General features: G+C 32.8%; 2 protein-coding genes across 2 annotated transcripts; both read right to left on the bottom strand.

The window, feature by feature from the left end:
- Positions 1–229: 229 nt before the first annotated feature.
- Positions 230–3,196, bottom strand: LOC133299511 (protein disulfide-isomerase 5-1). The gene is made up of 5 exons (XM_061498983.1): positions 3,022–3,196; positions 2,492–2,550; positions 2,204–2,379; positions 1,233–1,338; positions 230–512 (listed from the first exon to the last, which is right to left on the bottom strand). Exons 1-4 carry the CDS (start codon positions 3,148–3,150, stop codon positions 1,244–1,246), a joined length of 459 nt encoding a protein of 152 aa, XP_061354967.1. The 5' UTR covers positions 3,151–3,196; the 3' UTR covers positions 230–512; positions 1,233–1,243.
- A 1,295-nt stretch (positions 3,197–4,491) lies between these two features.
- LOC133299504 (vicilin-like seed storage protein At2g28490) lies at positions 4,492–7,521 on the bottom strand. Its single transcript, XM_061498972.1, has 5 exons — positions 7,215–7,521; positions 5,945–6,126; positions 5,730–5,810; positions 5,187–5,633; positions 4,492–4,947 (listed from the first exon to the last, which is right to left on the bottom strand). Exons 1-5 carry the CDS (start codon positions 7,519–7,521, stop codon positions 4,492–4,494), a joined length of 1,473 nt encoding a protein of 490 aa, XP_061354956.1.
- Between the last annotated feature and the right edge of the window lie 9,685 nt (positions 7,522–17,206).

The raw sequence follows: 17,206 nt of genomic DNA, 5'->3' as shown, positions 1-17,206 counted from the left end.
TTTTGCATTAGTTTCACGAGGAAGAGTTCTGGATGGAGTTTGTACGTATTAAAAAAAGGTGGTTATTGTAGGATGCTATAATCCTAGAGAAGAGAACTACCTGGAAGAACTATAACTCACTAACCTCATTTGCTTTATGTTTATTTACTTAATGATTAATGACAAAACATTTTTTCATATGCGGGTTCCATAAAATACAAAATTTTACGCATTCGAAAGACGGAATGGTAGAAGAACAAATCCTCAAGCATGATTTCTGATTAAACATCAACGACCATCGTATTGAAACTTTAACGTGAACAAGATGTTATCAGTTTTGTAAAGTATAAAAGAAACAGTATGTGGCACTATGCAAAATTAGTTCTAAATTCACAACTACGACGTCAAACAAACAATGAGCAGAGCAGAGCAGAATGGATCTTCGCTAAGCTCAACCTGAACCCAGCGATGATTACTAATCTGTGATATGCACCGCCTGCAGTAAAGAGCTGGTTGCAATCCCCAGGTAATGACTGCACAAGAAGCAACTATAATCAATTGATTGGCACACAAGACATAAACATAAGAGTTAATTTATTAGATGAAAAATCAAAGGGAGAATTATAATTTAGAATATGGAGGAAAATCTATTTCAAATTTAAGACGATTAACCGAAAGAGTGTTGAGCTGGTTCATAATATGTTGAATTAATTAACCATTCTTTCAGTTAATTCATTCCAAATTGAGAACTCGTTCACTAGAATATCTGTTGGGGTTCCATTTGCAAGGTATGAGACTTGGAGTCCCACATTAGTTGTATGGACAACTAATGTGGGGTTTATAAAGCTTTGGGCACTCTCACCCTTTGAGCTAGCTTTTGGGGTGGTGCATCCCAAGGTCTCATCAAATGGTATCAGAGCATCCATAACATGGAGTTGTGCGTGGGGGCACGCACTAGGGAAGCGTGGTGGAGTGTTGGGGTTCCATTTGCAAAGTATGGGACTTGGAGTCCCACATTGGTTGTATGGGCAACTAATGTGGGATTTATAAGGCTTTGGGCACTCCCACCCTTTGAGCTAGCTTTTGGGGTGGTGCATCCCAAGGTCTCATCAATATCCTAAATTGTAACTCTCCCAAAAGTAAATATCAGAGGTGAGAGATTTTAAGTCCCTCCTTACGCAATACAATTACAAAGAATCCATAGAGAGAATAGAAAAATAAACCTGCAGAGCGAGGGTGTCTTGGTAGTATACCTTAAAAGTTGTTATAATTCTTTACCACTGTCAAGCTGTGCTTTTGCTGCTGCCTTTTCAGCTTCTTCCAAAACAAAGGATTTCAATGATTCAACATCCCTTGAACCTGACCATTTGTACCGCATACAAAAAAATATTAGATTTATAATCCATCATTTCTCCCTCTAGCTTTGGTAGGGAGAAGGGGTGAGAGGGAGTACCTATTACAAGGGTCCTACGAATAAATCATATAAAACTCAAAAGCATAAGCCATACATTAATCTACGATGATAAGACAATGATTTGTTTCTCCTTAAAATTAAAGAATATATTTCTTCCTTCAGGGCTGATAAAATAAAATGCAAATAAATCATAAAAAGCTTAAATCCATTGCTATTAGGTTCTTCAAAGAAATTTCCGTGACTTGAATAACTGTAAAATGCAACGGGAAATTTTTACTGCAAAAGAGTTTTGAATAGCTGGACAATATGATAAGAGTATACATGCTACCCTACGTTATTATCATAGAGGCACAGACCACAATCTCTGGTAACTAGCAAACTCATTTGATCATCATCATTATATAAGACAAGTGGCAGATACCATCTTGCACCTTCATTCATCAGCAGAAAGTATGAGGGTTATAGCCATCACAATCACCTGATTTTCGTTTTAAATTTCCACATTCATGATGTGCAGAGAAAGATCATACTTGTACAGACACAATGACAGTGGTGATGCCTTGTTTGGTTTTCCAAACTTGATATATAAGAACTCCAAAAGAATTTAATTTTGTTATCCTAATCCAAGGCAAGATGTGCCACAGAAATCAAGGGATGTAAGCAAACATGAAACATCAACTAGTCGTAATTGGTTATGGTAATTCAAAGTGAAAGATTAAGCTTGAGAATGTGAATTAAGTTTAAAGAAGAAAAGGAAATTGAGCAGAATCCTTAAAATCCATCTTTTGCAAGAGGGAAAATTCTAATTACCTTGGTATCTGGCAACTTCTTCGCCATCATAGAAAACCTTAAAGGTAGGATAGGAATGAATATCAACTTTGCTACAGACAGGCTTTTCAGTACCGCAATCCACTTCTCCAATCTCTATTTCATCTTCTCCTTCCATTGCCTTCCCCAAGTCATCCCACAATGAACCCAGGTTCTTACTGGCAACCATTTTTATTATTTTACAAGTTAGCAAACACTAAAAAATATAAAATAAAAGCAGGTTCAATATCTAGTTTAGGATATTGCAGAGTGTGTAAAAGAATTAATCACCAGTGCTTGCACCAGGGAACGCAGAATTTCACAAACCATGCAGTGTCTTTCTCCTTGATCTAAACACCAAAAATAAAAAATAAAAAATGAAATTGACAATTCAGATCATAGCAATAACAAGTTAGACCCATTTCTATAATAGTTTAAAAAAAAATAAAAAAAATCCCACAATTAACTCAAGCACACACTCACACACACAAACCCTTAATTAAACAACTTCTATACCAATCTGCATCTATAGTGACAAACTCCAATTAGCAACGATAGAACATTGTTCTGATTTAAAAATAAAATATAAAATATAAAACCCTCTAATTGCAGGAGAGGAACAAAAAAAAAAACAGGTAATCCAATATGGGTCCGATAGTTACAACCACTGCATAAATTACGATTGTTAAATATAAAACTGGGTTTGTAAATTGGGGCATTAAAAAGCAACAAAAAAGGAATTTTGATTAAGACAGTGAACAGCGATCGCAACATGTACGAAAAATTAGAATAGGGATAATAGTAGAATTAGGATGATGTACCTTATCAGAGAACGTGTCAGAGGTTAAGGTTATAACCTCGGATTGGGTGGGAATAGAAAAGGTGAGAAGAATGAGACATGTTATTATTGTTAGGAGAAGAGAGGAAGCAGGTTTAGTGTGAGTTCTCATGGCTCTGACCTAAGCTCGCTCTCTTCGGTACCCAAAACTAAACTTTGTCTGCAGATCTTGCATGCACGTGGTTTGCGCGTGATGGATATATATATCATTTTCTCATTCTTGTCTATGGATTCTTTGCTTAAGGAACGAGAACCTACTTAAAAAATTAATTAAAATTAAATACAAAATAATTAATTTAATCTTCGAGAACCTTAAATTTACTTTATTTTAAAATTACTCTAACAAATATATTAAACTTACAAATGAGGTTAAAAAAACAAATGATTAAGATTTAAAAGTAATTTTATTTTTAAAAATGTAATCAATAATATATTTATCGTATATTTAATTTTAAATATATCGTAGTGTTAATTTACTCAAATTAAAATATAACTAAATTTTTATTAACTAGTTTACAAATAAATCTATTTTAATTTTTTTTTTTTCATTTAAATTAAACTTATGAGTAATGATAGCATCATAGTCAAACATAAGTGCAAGTGAGATTAAAACATGCTATATATGTACAACTAGAACCAGTGTTCTTAGTGACGAAAATATTTATTTTAATCTAAACAATTTATTTAGGATTTTTTTTTGTCAAAAAAAAATTAAGACTCAAAACATAAAGGATTGATGCAGTACCAAATAGTGGTAGTTCAGTTGGCGTATGAGAGCTAAACAGATCAGAATGAGAGTATGTGTTTGAATCTCTCTAGTACCATCTTTGAGAGTAGTTTAAAGTCTTAATTTTGGACCCACCCCGAATCGAATTAGTTGCGAAGCAATGAATCGATGAATATTTTCAAAAAAAAAAGATTGATGCGGTTCAAATAAGAGAAGGGAAGAAAAAAAATGAAGTGGATTACAAATTTAAATTTAGGTGCTCCTCTCATCACATCTCTATTAATTAAATTGTTTCAAAGGAGAAATAAAAGATAAAAAGAGGAAAAATTAGTTATTTGAGAAATATTAACTAGATCTAGAGATTAAGTTGATTAATTATGGCAATAACTAAAATTAAAATTAACAGAGTAAGATTAATTTTAAATTTGTTGCTTGATACGTGGCGTACTTGTAGCGAAAAATTTTAGTATATGAATGTCAACTTGGACCAATAAAACACAATCTAAGCGCAAGAATCAATTTGAATTGATGTTCAATCATATAAAAAGCTAAATAACAAGAGTAAAATTGATTATTGCATGTAAAATTGTTCCTAAGTGATACAAAAATAATCACTAGACTATCATTATTAAACATCTTGTAGCCAACTAGCCTCTCTTACAACATAAATGTTCCACCATATTCTCATTATCATAAGCCAAAGGTTCCTCCAATCATATAATAAAATCAAAGGCCTAAAATCAAGCCATTCATTATAAACTTTGGAAGCGTCTCCACCTTGTTCTTATTATTCTGTTCTTCATGTGCAGCCCGTGGAGCGGGTAGGATCACAGACTCGTGTTGTGCATTAATCACGTGGCGCATCGTGTCCTGGGTCACCCCAAATGCTGCCGCAAGCTCAGGCCCCATCATGGTCCTCAAAAGTGAGGTAGCACCCACAAGAAACTGTGGCTTGTTCCTCCTAGCAGAGGTGGTGAACCCAAAGAACTCTAACGGTTCACTCCTTGATGCTATTTGACAGAAAGCGAAGTATCTTGGTACAAAGAACACGTCACCTTCTTTGATTTGAGTGTTCATTGCATTGCTTCCATTTGGAAACACAATTTGGATTCTCCCAGACCCTCTTAACACTATGCCATACTCTGTTGCCCTTGGATTCACATGGGGTGTCATCATCGATCCCTGCCATGCAAAAAAGTTAAAAAAAATGACACATTTTGCTCAAATTCACATGACGTACTTTCGCAAATCAACGGTTAAGATTTTCGCAAATTAAATTTATTAATTAATTATTAATTCACAATAAATAACAACTATTAATTGACGAAAACTGTTATATGATTGTAAGAGTTTGTAAACTATTTGGTTGTAAATATAACCCCTTCCCAAAATATTTAAGACTTGTTTTTCACTTTGCATACCGCTGTGAGATTGACATGGTAAATGCCAACGCCAGAACTTTTGAGTGGAGAATAATCGGAGCCATCAAGAGCAACGCTCCAACCGTAACTGTTTTTGAAATCTGGTTTTCTGTCATAAAGGTTGTAAGAGTGAGGAGATTTATGATGGCTACCCTTGTTGTCCCTTGTGTCCTTCTTGTTCTCATTCCCAAATACAGATTCCAAGAGCTTCCTCCATGACCAACTTTTTTGCAATTGCTGCTCTTCTTCTTCATCATCATCATCATCATCATCATCATCATCTTGTTCTTCTTGGTCTTGCACCATTTTCTTCAGGTGCTGGACTTTGTCTTCCTTCTTCAGTTGAAGGAATTTGGTCCATATGCTTGTGACGTGTGAATCACCCACATGCACAATTGGACCCTCATGTTGCTCGGTGAAGAATTTCCTCAACTCTGCTCCTGATACCTGTGAGTAATATAATAAAAGACATTTGTTAGTTTTATGTGTCTATGTTGGTGCCTTGGTTCACCATGCTGCTATGTAATGAAGTTATTAGCTTACGTTAAAAGCACTTTCAAGGATTTCAGGCTCGAATCCAAAAAGCACAGAGGCTGGATTAGCTCCTCCTCCAATATAGAAGGACTGCAACATATAGCCAAGGAAACAATGAAGAATGTCATAAATTGTTTCACCATAGAATTTACATGTATAACTATCTAGAAAGATTAGTCAGAGTTATAAAGCACCACAAAGCTATTACATATGCATATATGTACCTTGAAAGCACCTAGTCCCAAGCTCTCAGAAGGGTCAATGCTGCAGATAATGTGAAGTGTCTGACCCTCCATAATATTCTCCAAATAGAATGTAGAACCAACTGGAATTTGGTACACATCCCCCATCTTCAATTTCCTTTCCTCCAGTTCATCTTTATACATGAATCCCACCTTTGCTTCCCCTGAAACCAATTTAAAATTCTCAAATTTCCAACACACAGTTACATGGGCTGTCTCTTGGTGTTTCACTGGTTTCAAGTTCATGCCTTTGTTTTTCCCCCTTAATTTAAAAAACCAAGCATGACACCCCACAATTTTTTTTGTTCCACAGTTAACTCAATCCTAATTGTACCGTTGGGATCTACAAGCCCAATATATTCCCTTAAGGGATGAAGGTCAATGTATGGGTTACACAACTAGTACAGGTAAAGACCAAGTTAGGCAGTGTTAGCCCAAGTATGAACTACACTATCAAATAATGTGGGGGGGGGGGGGGGGGGGTAATGTATATGTTTTAGGCTTGTAAATTGACAGGGTAACGATACATAGGATGTTCTCTGGTCTTAAGAGGAGGGGGGGGGGGTATTTATACAGGGATGATATTCCTGCCCCGAGTGGGTTGGTGAGAGGGGGTCAACCTTCTTCGGGGGTTGATGGGGGTGGTTGACACTGTTGTGATGGCAGTGATACAGTCTCTGCATCGGTGGTGTCAGCATCTGATGTTGAGGGTTACTATTTATGGTGTCTAGGGTGATCTTCCAGGGGTTGAAATCCCAAAGTGAGACATTTTGAAGTCTCACCTAGGGACGTAGTTGCGCAGGGGAAAGGATGTATGGAGGGTTGGTAGCGATAAGTCAACAGGGCTGGCGTGGGAGAGGGGAATGGGGTTTGGGCCCAAGTTATTGGGCCGTTCTGAAGTGGGCTATCCGGAACACTAATTATCTTTTAAAGTGAGTTGGCTCCTCTCGTTGTCCCCACAAATTTTCGAGTGATCTTTGAGCCAGCTATAGGCTAATCCAGAGTGTGAGATATTTAAATTTCTCTCGAAAGTAGTACATGGAGATCGAATCAAAATTCTTTCCTTTTCACTTACTCAATTCTCTTCTACCAACTGAGCTACCACCGTATGATGACACCCCACGAATTCTAGCTCCATGCAGATTACACCATAGACATACATATTTATTTTTTTCTTTCAATACTATGTCCTTGAGCAAACGTGTAATTTAGTATTATGCGTAAAGTGAGAAATTATGAAATTTATGATTACCTCGACGCACGAAAATGATCAAAGTGGAGTCGAGGTACTGAGGAATAAAGAGAGACCTTGATTCCATAGTGATGAAGCCAATGTGCAAGCGCCTCTCCATGATCCTACCACCATAGCTTTCTAGAACTCGCATCTCCCCTGCATCAGTCTTGGCCACAACCTTGGAGTTTTGCATCAAGAACAATTTGTTTGGCCTTGGAGGATCCTCTTCTCTCTCTTCCACCTCCGTCCTCCACAACCCCATTGTTACAGCCACTCCATGACAAAGAACAAGGAGAAAGATCAAAAGGGTGGCTTTGTTTCCCATAGTGTCTTACTGTCACTACTTCACTGCAAGTGGTTTTTATGAAGAGAGAGGGGCAGAGAATTTTGAAGAAGACACGTGTCGACCAAGTAGAATCTTAAGGAGAAACCTTCGATCAAGGACAGACAAAGTCTATGCTTGAAAATTTCTACTCTAAATGTTAATATTAATATGCCTTTATATGACTTCCCCTTCTTTGCAACATTTCCCTTTATTTCTTGGGTGCTAGGATTTATATTATTATAATAATAACAATTGCACACTAAACCATTAATATATTGTTAAATTTTTCAATGTCATCTAGAGATTGAAAATACTCTTATATTTCAGGTTCAGTTATTCTACCTTTAGTTACGGATATATCAATACTAAATATAAAATATAGCAACACAAATTTTTTTTCTTGGAATCCGAGTATGATTTTTGAGGAAATTGAATTGCTCGGAATATTAATCCCTTTCTCGGTAAGTGTTGAGATATATAGTTCCACATTGGTTGTATGAGCAATTAATGTGGAGTTTATAAAGCCTTGGGCATTCCCACCCTTTGAGCTAGCTTTTAAGGTGGTGTATCCCAAGGTTCTTAACATAGTATCAGAGCTTGAATGACTACAAGGTCACAAGTTCGATCCTCACCTCCCCTCGCCTTAAAGTGGAATAAAAAATAAAAAAGCACAAAAAGTAAACCAAAAATTGGGCCTGTGACCTGACTTATTTTAAAAAAATAAAGCCTTATTTAGCCTGTTTAAAAAAAAATAAGACGCACAAATTTATTCAAATAAAATATACAATCAACAACACTAATAATGTTTGATGCCTTTTTATTAAACGGGCTCAGACCTTCACGAGCCGAGTCAAAAGCCTCTGAAAGGCCCCTGGTCTGTTTAGCACCCCTAACTCCTATCTTTTTGAGCTAGCTTTTGAAGTGGTGTATCCAAAATTTTTAACAATAAGTAAGATTCTTATTGTAACTTTTGTGGGAACATACTTTCGTATTGGGTGGCAAGGTGGAAGAAGTTAAGGGCTAATAAGCATGGACGATTATCCCATGTGGAAAGACCGTGTTTGTTTCTATTGGGATTGGAGTACCTACTTTAAGAAAGCCCAGTCCAAAGCCCATGTTACTTGTTTTATGTCATAACTTTTTTTATCATGGTTTCACAAAATAAAATTAAATACTTTTATTTTATTTAGACAAATTATATGCAAGTAATGAATTATTCATATTTAAATTTAGATAAAAAAACTTCCCCAAGTATTATAATAAAAATAAATAAACAAAATCAAATTATATAATTATTAAAATTTGAAGTTATTTTGTATTAAAAAAATAATTTTTTTTTGAAGTTATTAAACTTTAGAATATTATAAATATCTTTATGTTCATTTATCTGTATTTAAAAATTTTGTCTCAAAATATTTTTTAGAATATTTTATCATATTTCTATAGTAAAAAATAACTAATTCAAATACATATGTATTAAATATTTGTCCGATAAACTACTATAAAGTAAGGGAAATACTTTTCTTATGTTGTAGGAAAATAGTTATCTTATGTTGTAGAAATAAAATTACAAGTGGGACCTACAGGTAAGAGGAGAGAGAAAAAAAGAGTAGTGAGACCCATTACTCTTTTGTGTGTGTAAGAAAATTATTTATCTCATATAAAATGAGATAAATATAACCCATAAAGTAATAGGTAAAACTTAAATAGTACAATGCATGAGGTAAACTATTCTTGAAGATCTTACAAATTGTTCCCATCAATTTTTAATATAGTTATAATTTAGGACTCGAACTTAATATTATTGATTAAACTGAAATATTTCTAGTTGCATCTTGTGCTAAACTTTAATGGAACCCAATTGTAAGCTTATTTCGTTTTGTCTTCAACCAATTTTAAAATGACCCAATTCATTCTGGCTCGTTTTGGAAAGTGGGTTAAATTTTTCAACGTATCCGAACCCGTCTTCAACTCACCCTACCATGCCGTTGACATATTAGAAAAGTGGATTTTTTTCAAAAATTATACTCTCCCGTAAACATAAAAGACAGCAGGTTAAACTTATTTTAACTTAGGGGTGGAGAGTTGAAGGTGTATTCCTCTTTCCTGTAAGTATTTTTCTTTTTTGAAAAGACTTTTGTAACTTCGTGCTGATGGAGTATGTATCTTTTGACATGCATCAGCTTTCAATTTAATATTTCTGGGCTAAGGCCTCCACTTTTACAAAAAAAAAAAAAAAAAAAAAAACTTATTTTAACTCAGCCCGAGATGAGTTCTAATGGGTTAGCGGGTTGAAAATTCCAACCCACCATCATTTGTAACAAGTTACATGGACAAACTCAAGGAGTGGACCCGTTTTATCACCTTTTTAGTTTCAACTCGAACTCAGAGATCTCTGATCAATTCTAGAGTCTAGACAATGGCTATTGGCTAATGACAAACGAGATATTCATTTGATACAATGAAAAATAAGATTGGAAAAAAATTGCAAATTGCAAGAAGAGGGAAGAATTTAACCATCATCCAACTAAGATGAAAGCGCCAAATCAACATCGCGACAAATGGGTTAACTTCAGTTACCTAACAACGTACAAAATTAAAAGGAGAGGGGAAGGGTCGCATGTGCCGGTTTTCGTCGGAGTAATTAAGGGTTTAGACAATTCAAAAGGGCAAAAAAATTTAATTATTGTATTTTAATTAAATAATCACGTATTTATTAGAGTTTTGGAAATAATTACAAATCTATTGCATAATGTGATATTTTTTTTAGGCATATCTCACCTGAGGGAAGACGCCCCAATGGGGCGTCTCTCATGAGGTATTGACACGTGTCATTTTTTTTTTCCAAAAATAATAATAATTTAATCAGAAAACTTCTGAAGTCCATAACTTTTGACTCGGGTATCCAATTCAGGTAATTCCTTTTTTGATTCCATATAACTTTCCGAGATCTACGCAATGACATCTCATTTGATATATTTTATTTCTCACAAACATAATTTAAATTTAAATCAGGTAATCCTTCTTCCTTAGAGATTTAGAATATTTATTTAATTATTTTCTTTATTAATACAGATTTTTCAAATTGATTTTTGCGTTTAAATCACAAATCAAATCTTTATTTTGTTTTCCTTATTAATAATAATTGTTACTTTTAATTTAAATCACAAACCAAATTTTTTTTATAATAAAAATAAAAATTTTTATTTTTTAAATTAAATCACACATCAAATCTTGATTTATTTTTTATATTAAATCACAAACGCAGAACTCAGAGGCTTATGAGTTTAAAAATGTGACACGTCACCAATCACGTCTAAATTGAAAAACATTCATAAGCCATCATTAATTTCAGACCACGAATAATAAACCAGAAGCTTATAGCATTAATCATTAATTTCAAAAATAATATCTTCTTCCTTAGAGATTTAGAATATTTATTTAATTATTTTCTTTATTTATTCAGATTTTTCAAATTGATTTTTTAGTTTAAATCACAAATAAAATCTTTATTTTGTTTTCCTTATTAATAATAGTTTTTTGTTTTTATTTTTAATTTAAATCACAAACCAAATTTTTTTAATAATAAAAATATTATTATAAAAAAAATTAAATTACAAACTCAGAACTCAGATGCTTTTTGGTTTAACCGCTCTTATAATACCATTCTTGCAAATTAAAATTGTGTTTGTGAGAAATAAAATATATCAAATGAGATGTCATTGCGTAGATCTCAGAAAGTTATGTGGAATCAAAAAAAAAATTACCTGATTTAGATACCCGAGTCAAAAGTTATGGCCTTCAAGAGTTTTATGATTAAATTAATTTTTTTTTGGAAAAAAAATATGACACGTGTCAACACCTCATGAGAGACGCTCCGATGGAGCGTCTTCCCTTTGGTGAGAGACGCCTAATTGAGGCGTCACATGTAAAGACGTCACATTGTGCAATAAATCCGTAATTATTTCCAAAACTGCAATTTACTTAATATATTATAACTTTTTGTTGAAATTTAATAATAAATGTATCTTTATTTACTTATTTTAATGACAAATTAACTTTACAAAACTTTGTGATATGCAGAGTTAATGCACTCACATGACAAATATGACGAAGCCAACCAATCAGCATACGTGCCGATTTGCACGTTTCACCACTACGAGGAGAATATCATTAATTTCTCACCTTAATCGTAAATTCAATTTCAAAGAAAAACCCTACTTTTAGTTTCCATGGACCATTGACTCAGAAGATAGATGACCACAAGTAGTCTTTATCAAACAGTCGTATACTCGTTGGCTGGTGGTGGTGGAGCCATGCATTACAAAGGGGAAACTATGTCAATGGATAACTAATTCTCTCTTAATTGGCTATTTATTTGTTGTCAATTCTTTATATACAATGCACAAGGCTATCCTTTTGATCAAGTTCATAAATGTTGATAACATACCTCTTTTCTTATATTTTTAATATTATTTTCCAAATTTGCATGTGTGTTTTATTGATAAAATGTCCAAATAATCTAGTAAGATTCACATAAAATTTATTTAATAATTAAAAAATGATAAAAAATTAAAAAATGTTTACTAGCATTTTTCTTTCAAATAATGTTATTTAGTATAACAATTTTTATTCCAAAAAATATTATAAATATTTAATAACCAATTATGATTAAAAATTAGGTAACATTTTTAAAAATAAATAAATAACTATTAAAAACTTTTTTTCCTTTTTAAATTAATTTTTTACGAAATATCATTTAACATTTTTTATTTATTTGAAAGCTAAATAATGTTACGGGTTTTGTCAACGTTGCTTTTGTGTATTAACTGATAATAATAAAAGTAAAAAACGTTTGATTATTGTATTGGTATAAATGGTCCTTATAATTTTTTTAGTTTAAGTTTTAAATCAATTGTATACTGGTAGAGATATTCAAAGTGTGAGTAGTGGAGAAATTTTACATTGGTTAGAAATGAAACAAGTGAGGATCATATAAATGCAAAAGATCCATAATCTATAGCCTTAAGGTTTTAGGTTGAGATGTAGTGTTAGTCTATTTATTGTGATTTGTTGATTGACCCATTGATAGAGATGTCTCTTGCAAAGGGTTTTGGATTCTCCCCTACCATTCTCAACATATACTTATTTTTTATTTAAAAGGTGTAAGTACAAGATAATATATATATATATATATATATATATATGTAAAATTATTTCTGCAGTCGCTTTACGTATTTGATGCTTTCATCCTTTGTATGGTTATGATTTTCTGCATTTAATGCTTTCAAGTATATATATGACAAGTATTTGATTGTTGTACGTACAGCAGCTGGAGAAATGTAAACCCCATATATTTATATATATATATAATAGTATTATGTAAAAACATGTACATGTAAATTAATACCTTATAGTTGAAAAATTGAGTGTGATTCCGAAAAAGACAATTAGTTTGCCTCTTCAAGTCAATTATTAATTCATATACAAAATTAACAAAAAGGGCTGGTTAAAATATATATGAGACGGGTTTAAAGTCTTAATCTCAGGACCCATCCTGAATTGGATTAATCGCGAAGCGATGAACCGATTGAAATATCTCAAAAAAAAATAAAATCTAATGATAAATTTTGTTTAATTTTTTTGTACGTGTTGAGTTCATTCATTTCCCATTTAATAAAACAGAAACCAAGTAAATATTCAAAATTCAAAAGATGGACAATTGATTTCCCACCAGAACAAATTAATGTTACTCCTGACTTCGGAGTCCTGACAAATAATTAATAAATTCCCTCACCCAATATCCCACAAGACAAGACAATAGGCCCATAGTATAGAATGCAGGTCGAAAATACCCAAAAACAACGTTCGGATTTATATATGGGGAAAGCATTCAGTCTTTTGAATGTGTATACAAATAATGCACATAGTGCACGACTAGCTAGTGGCAGTGAGTCAACGTTATGGAGACGTGGGTTTCACTTTATAGTTTATATATCATCGACCAAAGTATGAAAAAGGATATGTCAAAAGACTGCGCATCCATTAATGCAAAAAAGTGGGTTTGTAGATTAATAAAGGGTTATACTTATATAATGTTACATAAAAAATACTATTTGATCCTACACAAACATAAAAGAAGAGAGAGAAAATGAGTTGAGGAAAGAGAAAATAAAAAATTGTGGACCCCACGTCTATTTGTTTGGGTAGGAAAAGAAACTTACATCATGTTACATAATAGATGTATTTTCCATTAATAAATCTGCGTCCGAAACTAAAGGCATTGGACAATTTGCACGAAAATGGATGACAAAAAAAAAAAAGGGTAGATGCATGCCACGGGAAAAGAGGAAAAGAAATTAAAAGAGAAAAAGGATTGTGTTGGTGGTCTATCCACATATAAATAAATAATTAATGGACATAGTGTGATTACCTTTCGTCAAGAAAAATTCAGAAGTTTGTTCCCACTTCCAACCACCAAGTCGTGTATGAATATCATTAAGATCGCGTTTTGGTACAGATTAGATTCTTTGATGTCCTCCCTACAGCAATGTAGAAAGGATACCAATTTTGATCTTTTATCGATAGTGATTCGTACGTGTGTGAACGAAATAATTATAGTTTCGTCGTCTAGTTTGGTTTCAAACTTTGGGTTTCTTTTATGGATAGGTATATGGTCTTTCAGACACAGCTCAACCTAATGCCACTAATGATGTGGATTGATCTAAACCCACCATATAGTACTTGGCTACTTGCTCGAAATTGTTTTGTAATATAAATCATGGGTTTATCATCTATCATTTAACATGACCATAAAAAGTTTTTTACACACACAACATTTTGTGGGACCCGCAGTAAAAATAAAAAAAAAACTTCGGCACGCAAAACGAATCTCTATAACATAACAGAATCACTTTTCCTACAACATAACTCTTATAAAACTCATAAATCATTCATTTTACTAGAGCTTTCTGTAATATTTATAGAGCTAATTAAATTAATTAATTATGCTGGAAAATATATAGTACCATTGACCTCTTTTGGTGGCCCTATTATCTGTACGTTGCTGTTTGCATGCATAGCCAGTGCTGAGTAAGTGGCTAGCTTTCTTTATACTTTTTGGTACAATGGTGGCCCTCATTTTTTGGAATATGGCAACTGAATCATGTCCAGTAGTTGAAAATTAAAGAAGCAATATTAATTAGCTATCAAAATCTCGAAGACACGACCAACATGAGTTAACTAATTAGAAACGATGGCACACGAGGTCACGAAGGGGAGGGACTCGGGACTTGATGGAGAGGGCGCTTAGTTGATTCATTAATGAACCTTTGCACAAGTAAACATAACAAACTCTAGCAAATTGAACATGAATAATTTCTTTTATTTTTCTTCCATAGATTAAATTTTCGAGCATAATTAACAAAAACATGAAATATTGATCAAGAAAGGAGTTTATATATGGGTTCGCTGTTTCTAAAGTGAATGTAGATAACTTATCTACAGTGAGCCCGAAACGACGTCGTTTTAAGGCAGAAATCAATGTATTTCTGTTATTATAGTCTTTTTCATTATAATTTTTTAATCTTTCAACCCAAGACTACGTCGTTTTGGGAGCGAAGGTAGATAACTTATCTACATTCACTTTAGAAACATTAAAACCTTTATATATATATATATATATATATATATATATATATATATATATATATATATATATATATATGGGCGCTCAAATAAAATGAGACAATGAGATAGAAACATGAGATAGTTATCTCCTATGTAGCACCGATACGACACGCGACACGTGACACGACACGACACGACACTTCGACACGTCAATCTTAAAAAATTATGGATTTCGACACGTTGGGACACGTTTTAATATTAAATAATAATTTTAATTTATATAGTGTATATTTCATTTAATATTTAATAATTTAACAAAAAAATGAAACAAAATTAATAATACCCATTAACATGTTATAAAGATGGAAGCTTTAATAAAAAAATAAGAACTGGGATGAGATATATATATAATATCAGATAGAGAGATCAAATCATATTAGAGAGAAGAAGATACAACAAGAGCGTGATAGGAATTTACAACAATGATGCTGAGATGATATCTTATCTACTTAAGGGGAAAAAAGACAAAAGATAAAATTGATATGATCAGGTGGAAGCTTTATTAATATATTTTAACTTTTTAAAAAAATAATTTTTTTTAAAAAAAATTAAAAAAAAAAAATTAAAAAAAATTACGAAAATGCCATTTGACCGTGTCGGACACGGTCAAATTCGCGTGTCGGAATGGTCAACGTGTCGAAAAAAGTCAACCGCGTGTCCGACACCGTGTCGGAGCGTGTCGGAGCGTGTCGCCGTGTCGGAGCGTGTCGGACCCGACTCTTCCTGTTTTTACAAGTGTCCGTGCTTCCTTGGTTATCTCATGTAAAATGAGACAATGATTTCCCTATATATATAGGGAAAACATTTTCTCATGTCGTAGGAGAGTTGTTTTCTCCTACTAGTGACCCTTCGATTTTCGTGCAATACTTTTTTTTACCTTTTTATTTTTTTAATAGATGTGGGCCCAACATAAGATGTGTCTATAACATGAGAAAATTTTCTCCTACCGCATGAGAAAATCAAAACCCTATATATATGGTAAAATCATTTCTGCATCCGTTTTACATACAACAATGACAGCTGTATGGTTATGATTCCCCACATTTAATGCTTTCATTCTTTGTATGGTTATGATTCCCTGCATTTAATGCTTTCAAGTATATATATGGCAAATATTTGATTATTGCACGTACAACAGCTACAGAAATGTAAATCCCTATATATATATATTTATTTATTTATTTATTTTCATTAGAATTTAATTGAAATTTTATATTGGAACATGCATGGAGATGTTAATTAGAGCTTACTATGTTGAATTTATATACAATGACTTTGAGGGGTTAATTAAACCAAAGAAAGAAAAGGTTTGACTCAAGAAAGATTTTGAGGAGCTACTGTGTAAGAGAATATCAACAAATTGCATATGAAAAGAATGGCAAAAGCAAACAAAGTCAAAGAAGAATTTTTATTTATTTTGATTTTTTTGGTTTATCTTTTTAAAGGACATAAACCAATTATTAATTAATAGTAAAAAGTAATTTAGCGCCAAAGAAATTGAAAAAACATAATTTTATTTTTCAACCAAAAGCCGTGCATAAAACGTAATTATTTTTTTCTTCAAATTAAAGAATCCTATATATATGCCTTCCAATTCCATACATACAGTTGATATATATCATCCTTTTGGGAATTTCGATGTCTATATAGTATATATTTTCTTTATACTCTTATGTTTATAAAGAAATGGCCTTTCAAAAAATAGCAATTTTTCTGATAACTAATCTAAGTTGACTACGGATTGTACTGAATAAGTAGTCCCGATTATAATGTGATCATATACCCTATGCAAAGCTACACTTCGAGTCTGAGTCAATAATAAACAAATATATGTTTCCCTTCACACAGAAAAAATAATGTCATGTTGGGTGAGAGATCATGAGTTTTTGACCATGAAGACGAGAAAGACGGACATCAAAGGGTTGCCGACAATTGACGTTGTATGGTTGAGATGCTTTAGAGATAAACTCACGTGAGCAGCACATGATTTGAATCA

This window comes from Gastrolobium bilobum, unplaced genomic scaffold (genome assembly GCF_033153095.1).
Source record: "Gastrolobium bilobum isolate Gb01-03AN ecotype WA unplaced genomic scaffold, APGP_CSIRO_Gbil_v1 utg12016, whole genome shotgun sequence".
Taxonomy (NCBI): Eukaryota; Viridiplantae; Streptophyta; class Magnoliopsida; order Fabales; family Fabaceae; genus Gastrolobium; species Gastrolobium bilobum.
Note: the sequence above shows the minus strand (reverse complement) of the source record. Positions and strands in the feature narration are given on the sequence as shown.

What these genes read in the sequence shown, in the direction of transcription:
- LOC133299511 (XM_061498983.1), bottom strand. Translation starts at nt 3,150, where the DNA reads ATGAGAACTCACACTAAACCTGCTTCCTCTCTTCTCCTAACAATAATA. An exon ending in CTGACACGTTCTCTGATAAG is followed by an intron (nt 2,551 to 3,021) that starts GTACATCATCCT and finishes TTTGGTGTTTAG; the next exon opens with ATCAAGGAGAAAGACACTGC. An exon ending in AGAAGTTGCCAGATACCAAG is followed by an intron (nt 1,339 to 2,203) that starts GTAATTAGAATT and finishes ACAAATGGTCAG; the next exon opens with GTTCAAGGGATGTTGAATCA.
- LOC133299504 (XM_061498972.1), bottom strand. Translation starts at nt 7,521, where the DNA reads ATGGGAAACAAAGCCACCCTTTTGATCTTTCTCCTTGTTCTTTGTCAT. An exon ending in GATCATTTTCGTGCGTCGAG is followed by an intron (nt 6,127 to 7,214) that starts GTAATCATAAAT and finishes AATTGGTTTCAG; the next exon opens with GGGAAGCAAAGGTGGGATTC. An exon ending in ACCATGTCAATCTCACAGCG is followed by an intron (nt 4,948 to 5,186) that starts GTATGCAAAGTG and finishes TTTGCATGGCAG; the next exon opens with GGATCGATGATGACACCCCA.